This window comes from Theropithecus gelada, chromosome 16 (genome assembly GCF_003255815.1).
Source record: "Theropithecus gelada isolate Dixy chromosome 16, Tgel_1.0, whole genome shotgun sequence".
In the NCBI taxonomy this organism is placed as follows: Eukaryota; Metazoa; Chordata; class Mammalia; order Primates; family Cercopithecidae; genus Theropithecus; species Theropithecus gelada.
In genome coordinates this window covers 29,172,670-29,190,203 of record NC_037684.1, presented here as the reverse complement: position 1 = coordinate 29,190,203, position 17,534 = coordinate 29,172,670, and the positions used below count along the sequence as shown (strand labels likewise).

At 40.2% G+C, this 17,534-nt stretch overlaps 3 protein-coding genes across 10 annotated transcripts in view; 2 read left to right on the top strand and 1 right to left on the bottom strand.

Annotated features, from left to right (window-relative positions):
• The window catches only part of LOC112609465 (keratin-associated protein 4-4-like), a 100,599-nt gene that overhangs the window by 32,406 nt on the left and 50,659 nt on the right, over positions 1 to 17,534 (bottom strand). The window lies entirely within an intron of this gene.
• On the top strand, positions 5,287 to 6,356 carry LOC112609461 (keratin-associated protein 4-2-like). 2 transcript variants are annotated; one of them, XM_025362245.1, is made up of 2 exons: positions 5,287 to 5,708; positions 5,814 to 5,994. In XM_025362245.1, exons 1-2 carry the CDS (start codon positions 5,287 to 5,289, stop codon positions 5,992 to 5,994), a joined length of 603 nt encoding a protein of 200 aa, XP_025218030.1. The 2 variants fall into 2 exon arrangements, with proteins under 2 accessions (XP_025218030.1, XP_025218029.1); XM_025362244.1 differs by having other exon boundaries at positions 5,287 to 6,356.
• Positions 10,811 to 11,686, top strand: LOC112609464 (keratin-associated protein 4-12-like). Of its 7 annotated transcripts, none has more exons than XM_025362258.1 (3): positions 10,811 to 11,130; positions 11,206 to 11,368; positions 11,597 to 11,686. In XM_025362258.1, the coding sequence occupies exons 1-3, from the start codon at positions 10,811 to 10,813 to the stop codon at positions 11,684 to 11,686; spliced, it is 573 nt and encodes a 190-aa protein (XP_025218043.1). The 7 variants fall into 7 exon arrangements, with proteins under 7 accessions (XP_025218043.1, XP_025218041.1, XP_025218042.1 ...); XM_025362256.1 differs by having other exon boundaries at positions 11,176 to 11,368; XM_025362257.1 differs by having other exon boundaries at positions 10,811 to 11,181; positions 11,236 to 11,368.

Genomic DNA, 17,534 nt, shown 5'->3' with positions numbered 1-17,534 from the left:
CACTTCTCTGTACTTTTTATTTATTTTGAGATAGAGTCTTGCTCTGTCTCCCAGACTGGGGTGCAGTGGCTAGATCTCGGCTCACTGCAACCTCTGCCTCCCAGGTTCAAGCAATTCTCCTGCCTCAGCCTCCGGAGTAGCTGGGACTACAGGTGCATGCCACCACGCTCAGCTAACTTTTTGTATTTTTAGTAGAGATGGGGTTTCACCATGTTAGCCAGGATAGTCTCGATCTCCTGACCACGTGATCCACCCACCTCGGTCTCCCTTCTCTGCACCTTTTGATCCCTTCCTCTTCTTCCATGGGCTGTGTGTTACCAGATAAATCTATACTAGTTATCTACTGTTGCCTTATATTATCACTTCACAACTTACAGCTTAAAACAACACACATTATCTCACAGCTTCTGTGGATCAAGAATTCAGGCATGCCTTACCTATGTTCTCTACGTCATAGTGTTTTTCAAGACTGTAATCAAGGTGTTCACTGTTACTAGAGTCTCATCTAAAGCCTCAACTAGGAAGCAGCTACACCCAGGCTCACTATGTGGTTGTTGACAGGATTCAGCTCCCAAGGACAATTAGAGGGAGCCTCAGTTCCTTGTGGGCTGTTGGATGGGGGCTGTCTTCGAGTTGTTACCACATGGATCACTGTCTCTTACAGCAGCTGGCTTCATCAAACCCAATGAGAGTGAGCGTGAGAGCAAACCAGAGCTGGCCAACAAGAAGAAAGTAACAATCTTTTGTAAGATAACTTAATCATTCAATGTACCATATGATGTTGGTTAGAAGTAAGTTGCTCAAAGGGTTGGAACTACTTAAGACCGTGAGCTCCAGGAAGTGAAAATAATGGGGCTAACTTAGAGGCTGCTGCCCCAGCTCTTACACAATGTTGAGCAAGATAATCAAAACACAAAATACACATACTATGATTCCATTTAGATTACATTTTAAAATGTGGGAAAATAAACTGTATTATTATGGATGCATATCTAGGTTGAAAAATTATAAAAAAACAGTAGAAAGATTTAAAATCAGAATAGTGATTACCTCTAGAATGGGGGGAGGGAGATACAGTCAAGAAAAGATATATAGGAGCACCTCTTATGGATGACAAGATTCTATTTCTTGACGAAGGCTTTGGGTACATACATGCTTGCTTAATAATTATTCGTTATATCAATAATTAATTAATGTATATATGTTATACATTTTTAGTATATGTGTTTTTCACTTAAAAAGTTTTTTTAAAATCCAAGGTGAACTGAAATACTCATCGTATTTAAATTTTAAAAGTCAAGATAAAGCAGTGATTGAAGACAGTTTAGAACAAAGAGATTTCCCGAATGGCATATGGGTATTCATATTATTTTAAATATTGCTCTAATTACACATACCACTTCATACCAAGAATGGTAACATGGTTTAATGCTTATTCTTAAATATTTTAATACAATTTCATTTTTATTATAAATAGGAACTTAATTGAATGGGAAATATGGTAATTTATCTATCAATTAGACATGCTTTTTGCAGGCCTCTCTATGTATTTCACAGTCTTATAACTAAGTCACAGTAACTCACCTAATGAAATTACATTTTATCTCCAAAGTGCATACTAGGTTTTCATTCCAAAAATGTCAGAGCACTAACATAACAGATGCGATACCTGACAAGAGAAGCCCATTTCCCATGTCATTCTTTAAAGGATGTGTCCAGGTTGCGGGGTAAACACAACACATGTTCTTCAGTGTTGATTGCAAATATCAGTTGAGTTCACTTCCTTCTAATTTCCTTGATGTTTACCTAAGTGACGTCTTTTATCATGAACTTCTAAAAAGACAACAATAAAATTAGTTTAAAATTTAAAAATGAATATGAAAGAAAAACTTACACTCCTTCTACTACTCCATATAATAAAAGAAGAACAGTTTAGATAGACTTGGCATAACTTGTGTGTGTGGTCCTCAAGTTAATATCAAGTATGCTTCACCAGACGGTGAATAGAATTTAGCAGCAAATACATGAAATGACAGACATCTCGCCTGCTTTTGAGGCTCATTTTGTAAAAATCCAGTGTGCTGTCTATAGGAATTTCCCATGGTGGTTCATGCCCTATTGCTCCATTATCATCCATGTGGGATTGTCGGTTTTGGTATCAGAGTCATCTAAAAGAGCAAAGATAATTATCAGTGTTTTAGTTTACAATACTTCAAATTCAGTGTTTAAAATCCAGTATCATTTTCTCTACTATATAGATACTACCAATTGTATTTTAATTATTTTAGTTGCTTCTGTTCCCAATTGAATATTATACAATGTATGTCATACAGACAGTTTAAGCAGATGGGTCTCAAGCTTGGCTGCCCTTTACCTGAGAAACTTGAAAAATTCTGGTGCCCAGGCCATAACCCACAGCAGTTAGTCAGAATGTTTCTGAGCAAGAGTCAGGCATCAGTAGTTTTTAACACTCCCTGAGTGACTCTAATATTCAACCAACTTGTAGAACCCGTGGATGAGGGGTTGTGATTCTCCATACATTTCCCTACATTCAGAATGTGCCTGCCTTTGTAGCTGTGGTGATAGGGTTTTCCATAAATTTATATAGAAACCTCTCCCCTCATAGTCAAAACCTTTTTCTTTTATTTTTTTAAATTTTTCCTCAGCCGCTGATATACAGCAAATCAAATAAACACCTCCCTCTTCAGGACTCCATGTAGTTTCACAATACAATTGTTTCAATCTTTCACCTTCTCCAGCTTTGCAAACACAGCACAAAGTAAAGACTCGTAAATCAAGTGTTTGCTAAACAAGTTAATGTGATAGAAATATTGCAAGGTGCTTGGTCTTTAATGATCTTAACTAAGACATTTAAGGACGCCATCATAGAGTGAACAACTTGTCTCTTACTTCTTGGGACTTCCTAGTTTTAGCAATGAGAGCCCTGAGTTCAGGGAATGCCCTCAGACTGGGCAATGAGAAACAGTTGGTGACCCTACCATGACATTGGCTGGTACAGTTAAAATGAAGCCCTGCCCATCATTAGTATAGCTCTGAATGAACTAGTGATGCATGCATCAACATTGTGACTCTCACAGCCACATACCAAGGCAAAGATGACAGACAGAAAAAAACAATTATGCTGAATATTATTTGTTTGAATTTTCAAATCAAAACTAACCTATGGTGGAAAAATTATTAGAACATGGCTAATAATTTCCCCATATGGCTGCCTCTATGAAGTGATGAGTTTACTGAAGTGACATTTGGGAATTTTCTAGTATAATGAAGATGTTCTCAGTACTCATCCATTTTCATACTGCATGAAGAAATACCAGAGACTGGGTAATTTATAAAGAAAAAGAGGTTTAACTGTGAGTCTCTAAAAAAGACTCACAGTTCCACATGGCAGGGGAGGCCTCACAATCATGGCAGAAGGTGAAGGAGGAGCAAAGGCACCTCTTACACGGCAGAGGCAAAAAGCATGTGCAGGGGAACTGGTCTTCATAAAACCATCAGATCTCACGAGGCTTATTCACTATTATGAGAAGAGCATGGGAAAAATCAGCCCCCTTGATTCAATTACCTCCCACCGGTTCCCTCCCGTGATACCACAGCACCACACATGGGGAGTACGGGAGCTACAATTCAAGATGAGATTTGGGTGGGGACACAGCCAAACGATGTCATTCTCTATCTTGATAGGTGTGGGGGTTACAAGGATGTACCCGTTTATCAAAACTCATCAAACAGTACATTTGGGATTTGTTCATTTTCAGTGTATATAAATTTTATGATATCATAAAAATAAATACAAACTAAATTAAAATATTTATTTATTAATTAATCCAGCAAATTGTCATGTTTGCTAATTTGTTCTAAGTATGATTCTTTTAATTAAACTATGATGAGCTCCTTTGAGGTTACTTTATCACAGTATAATACTGTGCATGTGTGTGTGTGTGTGTGTGTGTGTGTGTGTTTGTGTGTTCCTTCTAGTAAACTGTGGGCTCCCATGAAGGAGAATCTACATCATATTTGTAATCCCAATGGCTGGCAACTTGTGTCTCTCAGATTATCCATTTAACACCTCTGTTTTATAAACAAGGCAGGACCTTGAGCCAGGTGCTTCTGTAAAGCTTGAATGAACAGAATAAAGCAAGAGGTGTCTGCGTGTGGCCATCGAACCTTCAGCATTTACATCATCTGGGCACTTCTTACAACTAAGTCTCTCCCCAGCAGTCAGAAACTCTGAAAGTAGGCCTCGCAATCTGTGTTTTGACAAGCCATCCAGATGATTCTAAGGCATGCCTGAGTTTGCCCACTACTAACTAGGGGATAAGGCAAAATCTTAATTCAGTAAGCTGGAGTCTGCTGAAGTCTTCTGACATTTCAGATTGATTGAAAAAATGAATCTGGTAATTTCCCAGCACTGGAACTCAGTTCTGATGAGATGCAAGTTCTGAACATTCAACATTTTTGCTGTACTGAAAAATATTCAAAATTAAAAATGAGATGAGGAATAAAAATGAGGCTATGTCTTCTAGAATCCAAGAGACCAGCTGGAGAGACATGACACAAACCTGTAAGACAGCAAAGTGAGAACTTAAGAAACTAGGACCTTTTAGTAACACCAGCTATCCAGATGAGTAGCCTACCGAAATTTAAGGATGTAGGACAGGACCCAAAGTTTGAAACATCCGGGGAAACCATTCCAGTGGTGTAGAGGTGATCAAGGTCACATAAAGGAAGAGCTATCTCTTTCCTTATTGCTCAAAAATGACACACAATATAGGACGTTTTCTTCTCATCCCAGGCCAGATGCCACACTGAGCAGAAGGGCTTTCCTCTCCCTTGGTCGTTGGAAGAAACGTGTAATTGGTAGTGTAACTGACTAAATCTCATTCTGGTGGGGGTACAGGAAAAGAGAGTGAGAAATGTAATTCCAAATGCAAAGCATCACTTGATAGCCCTGTGTGGAGGAAGAGGAAGATAATTTTAGTCTAGAAGATGCCATTGAGGTGAGAATCGAGGAAAAGTAGATGGTATAGATCTTATTACATCTGGACAAGAGTATTTTCTTCCCAGTGATTTTAAACCATTAAATGGACAAACATTAATGTGTAATCTGATAAGTATTTAACAACTAAATAAACAAAAACAAGAAAAATATAGTGACAACAGGAAACTGGGGCAGTATATAAGAGGCTGTGGCTCAAGGAGACGTCTAAACTCCAGAACCTCATTCTCCTGGAAACCTACCCAGAAACTCCACCCTCTGACACCATGAACAACTCTTGTTGTGGCTCTGTCTGCTCTGACCAGAGCTGTGGTCAAGATCTCTGCCAGGAGAGCTGCTGCCGCCCCAGCTGCTGCCAGACCACCTGCTGCAGGACCACCTGCTGCCGCCCCAGCTGCTGTGTGTCCAGCTGCTGCAGGCCCCAGTGCTGCCAGTCCGTGTGCTGCCAGCCCACCTGCTGCCGCCCCAGCTGCTGCCAGACTTCCTGCTGCAGGACCACCTGCTGCCGCCCCAGCTGCTGCATTTCCAGTTGCTGCAGGCCTTCCTGCTGTATCTCCAGCTGCTGCAGACCCAGCTGCTGCCAGACCACCTGCTGCAGGACCACCTGCTGCCGCCCCAGCTGCTGTATCTCCAGCTGCTGCCAGCCCACCTGCTGCCGCCCCAGCTGCTGCATTTCCAGTTGCTGCAGGCCTTCCTGCTGTATCTCCAGCTGCTGCAGACCCAGTTGCTGCCAGACTTCCTGCTGCAGGACCACCTGCTGCCGCCCCAGCTGCTGTATTTCCAGCTGCTATAGGCCCCAGTGCTGTCAGTCTGTGTGCTGCCTGCCCACCTGCTGCCGGCCCTCCTGCTGTATTTCCAGCTGCTGTAGACCCAACTGCTATGCGTCCGGCTGCTGCCGCCCTTCCTGCTGCCAGACCACCTGCTGTAGAACAACCTGCTTCCGCCCCATCTGCTGTGGCAGTTCTTGCTGCTGAGTGACCTGCTCTGGATTTGTGCACCTTCTTTCCCCCATCCTTCAGTTCAGGCAGAAAGCGTCTATTCAGAGAACTTGGGGACTTCCTGATGTCATGAAAACAGAGGCATGGACTGATTTGAAAAAGCCCAGTCTCTTTATTAGTATTTATTCTCTTTTATAGAAGCTTTTTATTACTATTGAATCTGAATTTACAGGCAAATTCCACATCACATGTTTTAGAATTCTTTATTCTAATTCAATATACATAAAATTTCAAATGTTACCCTTCTAGATGTTTCTTTCTAATGTTATTCTGTCGAATCAATTTTTATGTGGAATTGTTTGATGTTCCTCAATAAAACTTCATAGTGTTCAAAAGCACCAAAAATGCTTATCTCTTTTCATTTGTTATTAATACAATGGTATGTATTTCTGTCTCTTTTTCTGCACAACACAGGAGTACATGTTGTCAAATACCCTCACAATTAAAACATTCGATTGGCATTCTCCAATGAGATTTTATCCAAGCCAGAATTCAGTCTCATAGTAGAAACAGGAGAAGAATTTAAGAAACATTTTTGAACCTAACACATATAGTATGAAAGCTGTGGAATATAACTGCCAGCACAAAACATTGTTTTTAATAAACTACCTCCCATGATGTGATTTAAACTAATTTAAACAGAAGCAGCTCAGTGTAGAGTATATTCTGTGGACTTGAGAATTATGCAGAGTTGAGGCTGAATCCTGACTGTACTGCATATGATCTCAGACATGGTATTTAAACTCTGTCAACCTAGGATTACTTTTCTCTTAAGAAAGGATCATAATAACTCAAAAATGCATGAAGGTAATCACAAAATGTCAATGAGATAAAGATGCCTGATTGACAAACACAAGCAGGCTCTCTTTTACTACCAATTAGCCTCTGTTGTATTTTTTTTTTTTTACTTTTTGTAAATAACTATAGATTTTGAAATAACTATAGGTTAACATGAAGTTGAATAAGACAAAGTTCCTGTACCCTTCACTCAGTTTCCCTCAGTGGTCACTTCTCATAGGACCATAGTACATGTCAAATCCCAAAATCTGACATTGGTTCTAAGTTCTAGGGATCTAGTAACTAGCATGGTGATTATAGTTAATAATACTGTATTGAGTACTTGAAATTTTCTGAAAAAGTAGATCTTAATTGTTCTCATTACACACACAGAAAATAGTAACTATGTTAGGTGATAGGTTATTAACTAACTTGGTTGTGATAATCAGCTCACAATATATGCATATCAAGGCATCATGTTGTACACTTGATATATGTTAAATTGTATTTGCCAACTATACCTCAATAAAGCTGGGGAAAATGAAAGTGCTAAAGTACTAGAAGAAATCATGAGAGATTTCTAAACATAATGCAAACTTATATTAAGTAAAACACACACACTCACCTTACAAAGAAAAAAAACTCAATTAATGTAAATAAAAGTGATCTCCACTGAGTCATCAGTAGGCACCCGTCATCAGGGTTCCTCAAGCGTATAATTCTTTTCCCGTAATTCAAGGTCTCGAGGAAATCTTAGAGTTGTTCTCTTATACCATAAAGGGGCTCACCAGGGTTTTAACCCCGTAACAGCTTGGAACCTGCTTCTGTTCACTCTGACTGAGGAAAAAGGCTCAGGACCTCAATACGATTCTGCGTCTGGGTACATCAGAGCCAGTGCAGGCTCAGAACACCAGCCGGTGCTGAAGCAGGGGCCCACTCAGGAGCCAGATTGTTATCCTGTTTGTGTAAGCCTGGAAATCAGGAACAGGGCAGCAGTAGAAACTGGTTAACAATATAACAACATCATTTTCCATTTATTAGACTTACATGCACCTGAATGCAGGGAGGGAAGCTCAAAGTAATTTCATCCAATTCCCTCCATCTGGCTCTTGCATGTGGCTCAGTCAGCAACACCAGCTCACACTGGAACCCATCCCCTGATTATCTCTAGAGGCAGCCCATTTCATAAAGCACCTTCCTCATGGTGAGTCAGATTTTGTTTCTCCCTAGGAACATCCTATCTTCCCTATCCTGTATCAGCCCATGACAGCCATTTGAGGAAGTCCATTCTCATACAGAGGCCCTTCAGGCTGCACTGCCTTTGCTTTGCTCCAGTTTTCTCCTTTTTAGGTTAAATTTCCAAAGCATTTCCATTTGTTCCTCACTGATCATAACGTCACCCTCAGAGCAACTTTGCTTTTCATAAACCCCAATTTATCTTTATCCTTCTAGCCTGGATTGAAATGCATTTTCCAGATGTGTTCCGAACTCTCTGGGAGGATTAGAAATGCCACATCTACATTAGTAAATGTCCCACTTTCATGAATGTTTCAAGTTTGCATGCAGGAGTTAACACAGCGTTAGTGGCAGTAAGTGGTTGGCCGTAAGTGTGAACTTGGTTATACTGAGGTTACTAGAGTGTGAAACACTTAAGTGGTCCTCATCATAAACTGCTTCAAGGTCTTCTTAGACACATACAGTGGTTGTTTCTAGACAAGAAGTTCTCAACCTGTCTTTCCACCGCATGCCTGGAGTAATAGGGCTCATAGTGGTGATCCAGGTTGAGTACCCCATATCTGAAATGCTTGGCACCAGACATGTTTCAAATTTCAAGTTTTTTCAGAGTTGGAATATTTGCATTATACTTGTTGAGCATCCTTAATGCAAAACCCTGAAATCCTAAATGTTCTATTGGGCATTTTCTTTGAGCATCATATAGGTACTCAAAAAGTTTCGTGTTTTGGAGCATTTCAGATTTCCGATATTCACATAAGATGTCCTCAACCTGTAATATTTTATCTAGTGAAAGTGTGCTAAGAGTGGACAAAACATTAGGGTGTGTGCGTAGTTAAATAAATACTCCCTATAAATTAAGATATATTCACTCCTCCCGAATCTCGTTTGCCATGTGGCATTAGTAACCACTCTTTTGATCTACAATTGGTTCTGATACTTCATATTGTTAGGTTTGATTCCTTGTGAGAGTATTTCTGTTGTTTTGGAACCATGGTTCTGCCATTTGGTATATTCACTTTTTCTTTCCTTCACGGCCCCCAGATATTTTGATGAGCATGTTTTATGCAAAGAGCCTCAGCAGAGTTGAGGTGTCCATAGTATCCTCGGAGAGGCCAGTCCAGACAGAAATTGCTAACCAAGAGCATGCTAAAGTGGAGGGTGACACAAAGACAGGGAGTTTCTGCCTTCTTCCTTGGGTTTCCTTAACACCCAGGTTTGGGGGAGTGTGTGTGTGTGTGTGTGTGTGTGTGTGTGTGTGTGTATAATATTCCTAAGGTAAAGGGCCTTAGGAGATAAAGGTAAATACATATTCCTAAATAAATGTAATAAAATAAAGGTAAATATATATTCCTAAATATGTTGTTATATATAGGATATATATTTATATATTACTAAATACAAACATATGAGGAATATGCATTATATATTCATAAATATATAAATATATATATTCCTATATTACCTATATATAAAGTACTATATATACACATGCATATATATTCCTAAGGTCCTTTGAGGGAATATATATATTCCCTCAAGCCTGTGTGTGTGTGTGTGTGTGTGTGTGTGTGTGTATATATACTGATGTATATGTGTATGTGTGTATATATATACACACACACATATATATATACTGATGTATATATATACACATATACATCATGTATATACATATATACACAGACACATCAAAAAGAAAATTATGGGTCTAGAATAATTAAAATCACTCAAGGTCAGACATAATGTGTATGTGTGTGTATATACATATATATATGCATATATGTGTTTATATATATGTGTATGTATGTGTGTGTAGGTATGTGTGTATATTTATATATAATATATAAATATATATGTGTGTGTGTGTATATATATATAGATATAGATATAGCAAGGATACTAGGTCCTTTACCTTAGATTGGCAAGTAAACCTTAGAAATAAAGGAGATGACTCAATGCAACTGTTAAAGCCAGAGAGACAGGAAGGAAAAGTCAGAAGGAAAATCAGCCCCTCAGAGCAGAGAGCGGAGGGACCTGAACCTTTTAGTATAACTGATCTCTGTAGCCAATTTCCACTAAAGGCCCTGCAACTGAGTTTTGGAGTGTTGTTTCTCAAGACAAAGAAGCATCAATAATTCATGACTTAGGTGTCCACCTTAAAACAATTCTGCTTTCCCCATCAGAATGTCTAGAAAATGGGTCATGATTCATTGTATGGAAGGTGGCAAGGAATGCATCCTAATAGTATTTGTGTTTTCATGCCACTGGTCACCTGATTCACATTCAAACCTTCATTGCCCACTTGCTTCATAACAAACATGCCATGAGATTAAAGCACAGCTTTCTCCTCCTGAATCACCAAAAGAAAATTATGGGCCTAGAAGAATTAAAATCACCCAAGGTCAGACATAATGTATTCAGGAAAATGAGGCTTCAGCGCATGGTACCTACAGGCAGATGTCACATGGCAGCTCTAGGAGGAAGCTACAGCAAGAGGCACACAAGAGGTTGTTCAAGAAGAGCTGACCTGAGGAATCCTAACACACCAGGGGAAGGAAATAATGCTTTCCTCCATGTTGACAAATTTAAGCAGAAAAACAAACTTGCCTAATTTGATAATTGCCTGCTTATCAGGACCAACAACAACAAGGAAAGAGTGCTGCATCTGATGACATCAGGCCTTAGCAGGGTATAAAAGATTATCTGGGGCAAGGAGACTTCCAAACCTTCCAAACCCTCCTTTCTGGAAACCCACCCAGAACCTCCACCCTCTGACACCATGGTCAGCTCCTGTTGTGGCTCTGTGTGCTCTGACCAGGGCTGTGGCCTAGAGAACTGCTGCCGCCCCAGCTGCTGCCAGACCACCTGCTGCAGGACCACCTGCTGCCGCCCCAGCTGCTGTGTGTCCAGCTGCTGCAGGCCCCAGTGCTGCCAATCTGTGTGCTGCCAGCCCACCTGCTGCCGCCCCAGCTGCTGCCAGACCACCTGCTGCAGGACCACCTGCTGCCGCCCTGGTTGCTGTGTGTCCAGCTGTTGCAGGCCCCAGTGCTGCCAGACTACCTGCTGCAGGACCACCTGCTGCCGCCCCAGCTGCTGTGTGTCCAGCTGCTGCCGTCCCAGTTGCTGTGTGTCCAGCTGCTGCAGACCCCAGTGCTGCCAGACTACCTGCTGTAGGACCACCTGCTGCCGCCCCAGCTGCTGCAGGCCCCAGTGCTGCCAGTCTGTGTGCTGCCAGCCCACCTGCTGCCGCCCCAGCTGCTGTGTGTCCAGCTGCTGCAGGCCCCAGTGTTGCCAGACCACCTGCTGCAGGACCACCTGCTGCCGCCCCAGCTGCTGTGTGTCCAGCTGCTACAGGTCCCCATGTGGCCAGTCTCTGTGCTGCTAGCCCATCTTCTGGCAAACAATCTGCTGCAGGACCACCTGCTGCCACCCTAGCTGTTGCATTTCCAGCTACTGCCATCCTTCCTGCAGTATCTCCAGCAGCAGTAGCTCCTCCTCCTGTGGCTTCAGCTGCTTCAGGCCCTCCTGCTGCATCTCCAGTTGCTGCCACCCCAGCTGCTGCCAGACCACCTGCTGCAGAACTCAGTGTTTTCAACCCAACTGCTGTGTGTCCAGTTGCTGCCGTCCCAACTGCTGCCAGACCACGTGCTGCTGACCAACCTGCTGTAGTGCTTCTTGCTGCTGAGACTCTCATCTGGACTCACCCGATTCTCATCAACCAGCATTCTTGATGTAGCTCATCTATGAGCTGAGTCATGGGAAGCTAGTTGGAAAACTTCAGTTCCAACCAATTCTTAGATTGAATCTGGCCTCCAAATATATGCTCCCCCTACATTTTACCTCTCTACCGAATGAACATGGGTTGTAATTTGCTCCAAAATCTGTCAACTATCTTAATTGAAATATTTGCTCTCTGCCATAATTTCTCATATGGAGCTACTCCATTTTAAACAAATATTTACCTAAATAAATATTAAATAAATTTTCAGGCATAGAAATATACAGATACTGTGTCTCATTATTTTTCTTTTTTGGGTGTGGTCATTACCAGTCATTTTTCTGTTGTTCTTCTCTGCAGAGGAGAAGACCACAGCATGTAATTTCAGGGGCACCACCTCTATTTCCTCAGCACACTTTATTCTAATATACAATGGTGGTTTCTTAGAGCAAGCAACTGGAACTCTCTTCTTGAAGAGTTTCTCTAGCCAAGGGGCAAGCTCTGGACTGTAGAGTTAAAGCCTCTCGGAATAGCACTCAACAAATGAGTAGGGGTTGGTGAACACATGCTTTAGCTATTTCTCCTCCAGTTCAGAGCATGTTGTACCAGCCTGTCAGAAGTCCTCAGAGACACCAAATTCCAGCTGCCTACAGGACTATTCTGATCATTAACTCATCTTGTATTCACTTCCCTCGCTTTCCTGGAGCATTTTTTTGTGTTCCATACAGCACTTCTTGGGATCATCTCCCAAATATACTCCTGGCTCTGCTCCAGTGGGTACCCAATCTAAGACACCAGTGTTCCTAACCTCAGTATTAGTGCCCTTCAAAACATTTTTCCTTCTTTATTGATATATAATAGATGCACATATAAAATTTTGGTATATCCATATAATGTATAAAGATCCAATCAGGGTAATTGGATTATCCATCGCAATGTATCTTTTCTCTATGCTAGGAACATCTGAATTATTCTTTTGTAGCTACTTTGAAATGTTTAATAGATTATTGTTAACTATAATCATCCTACAGTTATATTGAATACTAGGTCATATTTTTCTCTCTAACCTATATTTGTACCCATTAATCAACCTCTTCATTTCTCACAGGCACCCTCCTCTGATTCTGATAACCAGCAAACTATTATTTATCTTCATGAGTTCCATTCCATTAGCAATTTGTCTTTCTGTGCTTGGCCTATTTCACATAACATAATTAAATCATTTTTATACAATATCAGTGGTTACCCTGGTGTCACGGTCAACTCTTGAGTATACTGTCTACTAAATAGGTAAATGTTCTAAATATTTTCCTCCTCCTCCTCCTCCCCCTTCCTCCTCCTCCTCCTCCTCCTCCCCCTCCTCCTCCTCCTCCTCCTCCTCTTCCTCTTCTTCTTCTTCTTCTTCTTCTTCTTCTTCTTCTTCTTCTTCTTCTTCTTCTTCTTCTTCTTCTTCTCAGTTTTGGCACAGTTATCTCTGGACTAGTTGTCTTTAATATCTCTCTCTCTCTCTCTCTCTCTGCTTTATTTATTTATTTTGAGATGGAGTCTTGCTCTGTCATCCAGGCTGGAGGGCAGTGGTGCCATCTCAGCTCATTGCAACCTCCACCTCCCAGGTTCAAGTGATTTTTCCACCTCAGCCCCCTAAGTAGCTGGAATTACAGGTATGCGCCACCACCGCCAGCTAATTTTTGTATTTTTAGTAGAGATGGGGCTTCACCATGTTGGCCAGGCTGGTCTCAAACTCCTGACCTCAAGTGATCCATCTGCTTCAGCCTCGAAAAGTGCTGGGATTACAGGCATGAGCCATCACACCCGGTCTTCAGTCTCTTTCTTCCACATTATTATATCTGAAGGATAAGGCAGAATTGCCATGTTAGTAACTTCTATTCTAAAAGAAACTGTGTTTAAGAGGTTCATTAAGTTGGATTCACTCAAAATAGAACCGGAAACAAGGATTCTTGGATGAGTAGTTTATAAGAAAATGCTCTCAGGAGAAATCAGTAAGAAACTGGGAGGCAGAATAGAGGAGTTAAAGAACCTAAGGCAGAACATGGTTTTTGTTGAATGATTTTCTCTTCTGACCCCATAGGATGCTCTAGAGAGTGAATAGCATCACAGCCCCATCTTTCTGAGAGGCAAGGCAGTTGGAATTTTGCACTCAGACATCAGTTACCACTAGCTCTGGGTCAACCCGTGGGAGAGGAAGAAGATTCGAAGATGGTCCAATCCTCCAGATGAGGTATCAATTAGGTAAACATAAAAAAAATGAACTTCTAAAGCCACAACAAAGCAATTAGTTTAAAGAGAAAAAAGTGCATAAAAGAAAAAAATTACAGCAGTTCTGTGTAATAAAAGAAGTACCATTTAGGTAGACTTGAGGCAATCTGTGTGTGTGGCTCTCTTTCACTGTTTATTATTAATAAATTGGTCTATGCGTATTTCTGTCCCTTTTTCTGCACAACAGGAGAGTACATGTTATCAGGGGATCATACAATTGAAAAATTAAATTGATATTCTCCAACAAGATTTTTTATCAAAACTAGAATTCTGTCTCCCAGCAGAAATAGGAAAATGTGTAGAAGGACGCATATTTGAACCTAATACATCTAACATAAGAGCTGTGAATTGCAACAGCCACTGAAATAGAAAGTCCTCAGTAAACTGCATCTCATGAATTGATTTAAACTTATTTAAAGGAAGGAATTTAAACTGATAGGGAAGTTCTATATAGAGTATAGCCTGTGCACTTGGGAATTAGAGTTGGGACTGAATTCTGACTCTACTACATACCAGCTATGTTCTTGTACATGTTAACTATCTCAGCCTAGGGTTTTTTTCTTTAAAGAAAGGATCACAATAGCCACAACACGTAGTAAGGATGTCATAAATATTCAATGAGATTGGCAAGTAAAAGCATGCTCCTCTTTTTTTTTCCAATAGTCCTCATACATCTTTTTTTTTTTAACTTTCTTTTTAGAAATAACTATAAATTCACAAAAAGTAAAAAAAAAAAAAAAAAAAAAAAAGTACAGCAAAATCCTATGCGCCCTTCACCCAGTTTTCCCCAATTGTCACATATTCCATCACTAGAGTACATGGCAAACTTCAGAAACTGACATCGGTAAAATCCACAGAACTTGTTCTAGTTTTATCAGTTTTACATGCACTTATGTGTATGTGTATGTGTATGTCTGTGTATGTTTGTGTGTAGATGTGTGGATAACTTAGAAGGAATGGATGAATTCCTAGAAACATAATACCTACCAAGACTGAATCATGAGGAATAGAAAATCTGAGTAGTCCAATAATGAATAAGAAGATTAAAGTATCAATAACAAACCTCCCAGCAAAGAATAGTCCAATACCAGATAGCCTCACATGAGAATTCTACAAGCATCTGAAGAAGGATTAATGCCAATCCTTATCAAACTCTTCCACAAAAAGTGAAGAGGAGGGAATACTTCCAACATCCATTTATAATGCCAGCATTACTCTTTATCAAAGCCAGATAAGGACACTACAAGAAAAGAAAATTATAGGCCAATATACTTTATAAACATAAATGCAAAAATACAAAATACTCAACAGGATACCAGGAAACCTTATTCAACAACATATTAAAAAGATCATTCACCGTGATCAAGTGGGATTCACTCAGGTGGTGCAAGGTTAGGTCAACACACATAAATCAATAAACATGATACACCACATTAATAGAATGAAGGACAAAAAGCATTTGATCATTTAAGTAGATGCAAAAAAAAAGCATTTTACAAAATTCAAAATCTTTTAATGAAAAAACTCACAGCAAATTTGGTATAGAGGGAATGTACCTCAACATAATAAAGGTCACATATGACAAACCCATAACTGACATGACGCTGAATAGGGAAAAATTGAAAGCATTCTCCCTAAGAACTGGAACAAGACTAGGATGCCCACTTTCACCACTCCTATTCAACATAGTACTAGAAGCCCTACCTAGAGCAATCAAGCAAGAGAAAGAGATAAACAGCATTCAAATTTGAAAAAAGAAAGTCAAATTATTTGTTTGCTCAATGAAATTGGACCTCTTTCTCTCACTGTGTACAAAAATCAACTCAAGATGGATCAAAGACTTACATGTAAAACGTGAAACTATAAAAATACCAGAAGAACACTTAGGAAAAACTCTTCTGAACCTTGATCTAGCCAAAGAATTCATGATTAAGATCTCAAAAGCACAGGCAACAAAAGCAAAAATTGGCAGACGGGGCTTACTTAAACTAAAAAGCTTCACACAGTAAAAGATGACATGATCTTATATCTAGAAAACCCTAAAGGCTCCACCAAAAAACTCGTGGATTTGATAAGCGAATTCAGTAAAGTTTCAGAATATGAAATTAACAAGCAAAAATCAGTAGCATTTGTATACACCGATAATGATCCAGTTGAATACCAAATCAAGAAGGCAATCTCATTTACAATAGCTATAAAAATACTGACGAACACATTTATCGAATGAGGTGAAAGATACCTGAAAGGAAAACTACAAAACACTAACAAAAGAAATTACAGACAACACAGACAAATTGGAAACATCTCATTCTCATGGATCAGAAGAATTAATGCTGTTAAAATGACCATACTACCCAAAGCAGTCTACAGATTCAATGCAATTCCTACTGAAATACTAATGCCATTTTTAAAGGAATTAGGGGGAAAAAATCCTAAAATTGATGGGGAAGTGAAAAACAGAGTCCAAGTAGCTAAAGCAATCCGAAGGGTTGGGGTCGGGGGAAAGCTGGAGGCATTATACTACCTGTTCTCAAATTACATTAAAAAGCTATAGTAACAAAAATGGCATGGTTTGGGGTTAAAAATAGACACATAGATCAGTGGAACAGAATAGAGAACACAGAAATATAGCCGCAAGCTTACAGCAAACTGATTTTTGACGAAGTTGATAAGAACATACACGGAAAAGGATATCCTGTTCAATGAATAAATGATGCTGGGTACACTGGATTGCCTTTGCAGAATTATGAAACTGGATGCCTCTCTCTCACTATGTACAAAAATCAACTCAAGATGTATTAAAGGCTAAAATGTAAGACATGAAGCTATAAAAACTACTAGAAGAGGCTGGGCGCAATGGTTCATGCCTTTAATCCCAGCACTTTGGGAGGCTGAGGCAGGTGGATTGCTTGAGGTCAGGAGTTCAAGACTAGCCTGACCAACATGGTGAAATCCCATCTCTACTAAAAACACAAAAATTAGCCAGGCATAGTGGTTGGTACCTATAATCCCAGCTACTTCGGAGGCTGAGGCAAGAGAATCACTTGAATCTGGGAGGCGGAGGTTGCAGTGAGCTGAGATCAAGCTGTTGCACTCCAGCCTGGGCAACAGAGCGAGATTCTGTCAAAAAAAAAAAAAAAAAAATTCCTAGAAGAAAGCTTAGGGAAAACTCTTCTGGACATTGATCTAGCCAAAAACCTCGTGACTATGCCCTCTAAGGCACAGGCAACAAAACAGAAAACAGGCAAATAAGATTTATCTAAACGAAAAAGCTTCTGCACTGTAAGAATTAAAGAAAGAGGAAAGAAACATGAAAGACGGGTTTCTTTTAGAGAAAACAAACCTAAGAGGGGGGTTTGGCCGAGTTAGGTTGGAGGCACACTCTTTTACAGACTAAGAGTTTTTAAGGATTTAGGGTGGGAGAGTTTATTAGAGGCTTGGAAGGCTTCTGTGTCTCTTTGCTATGCTTATCTGGGAGGGAGAGTTGTGTGTCTATTCCCATGCAGGC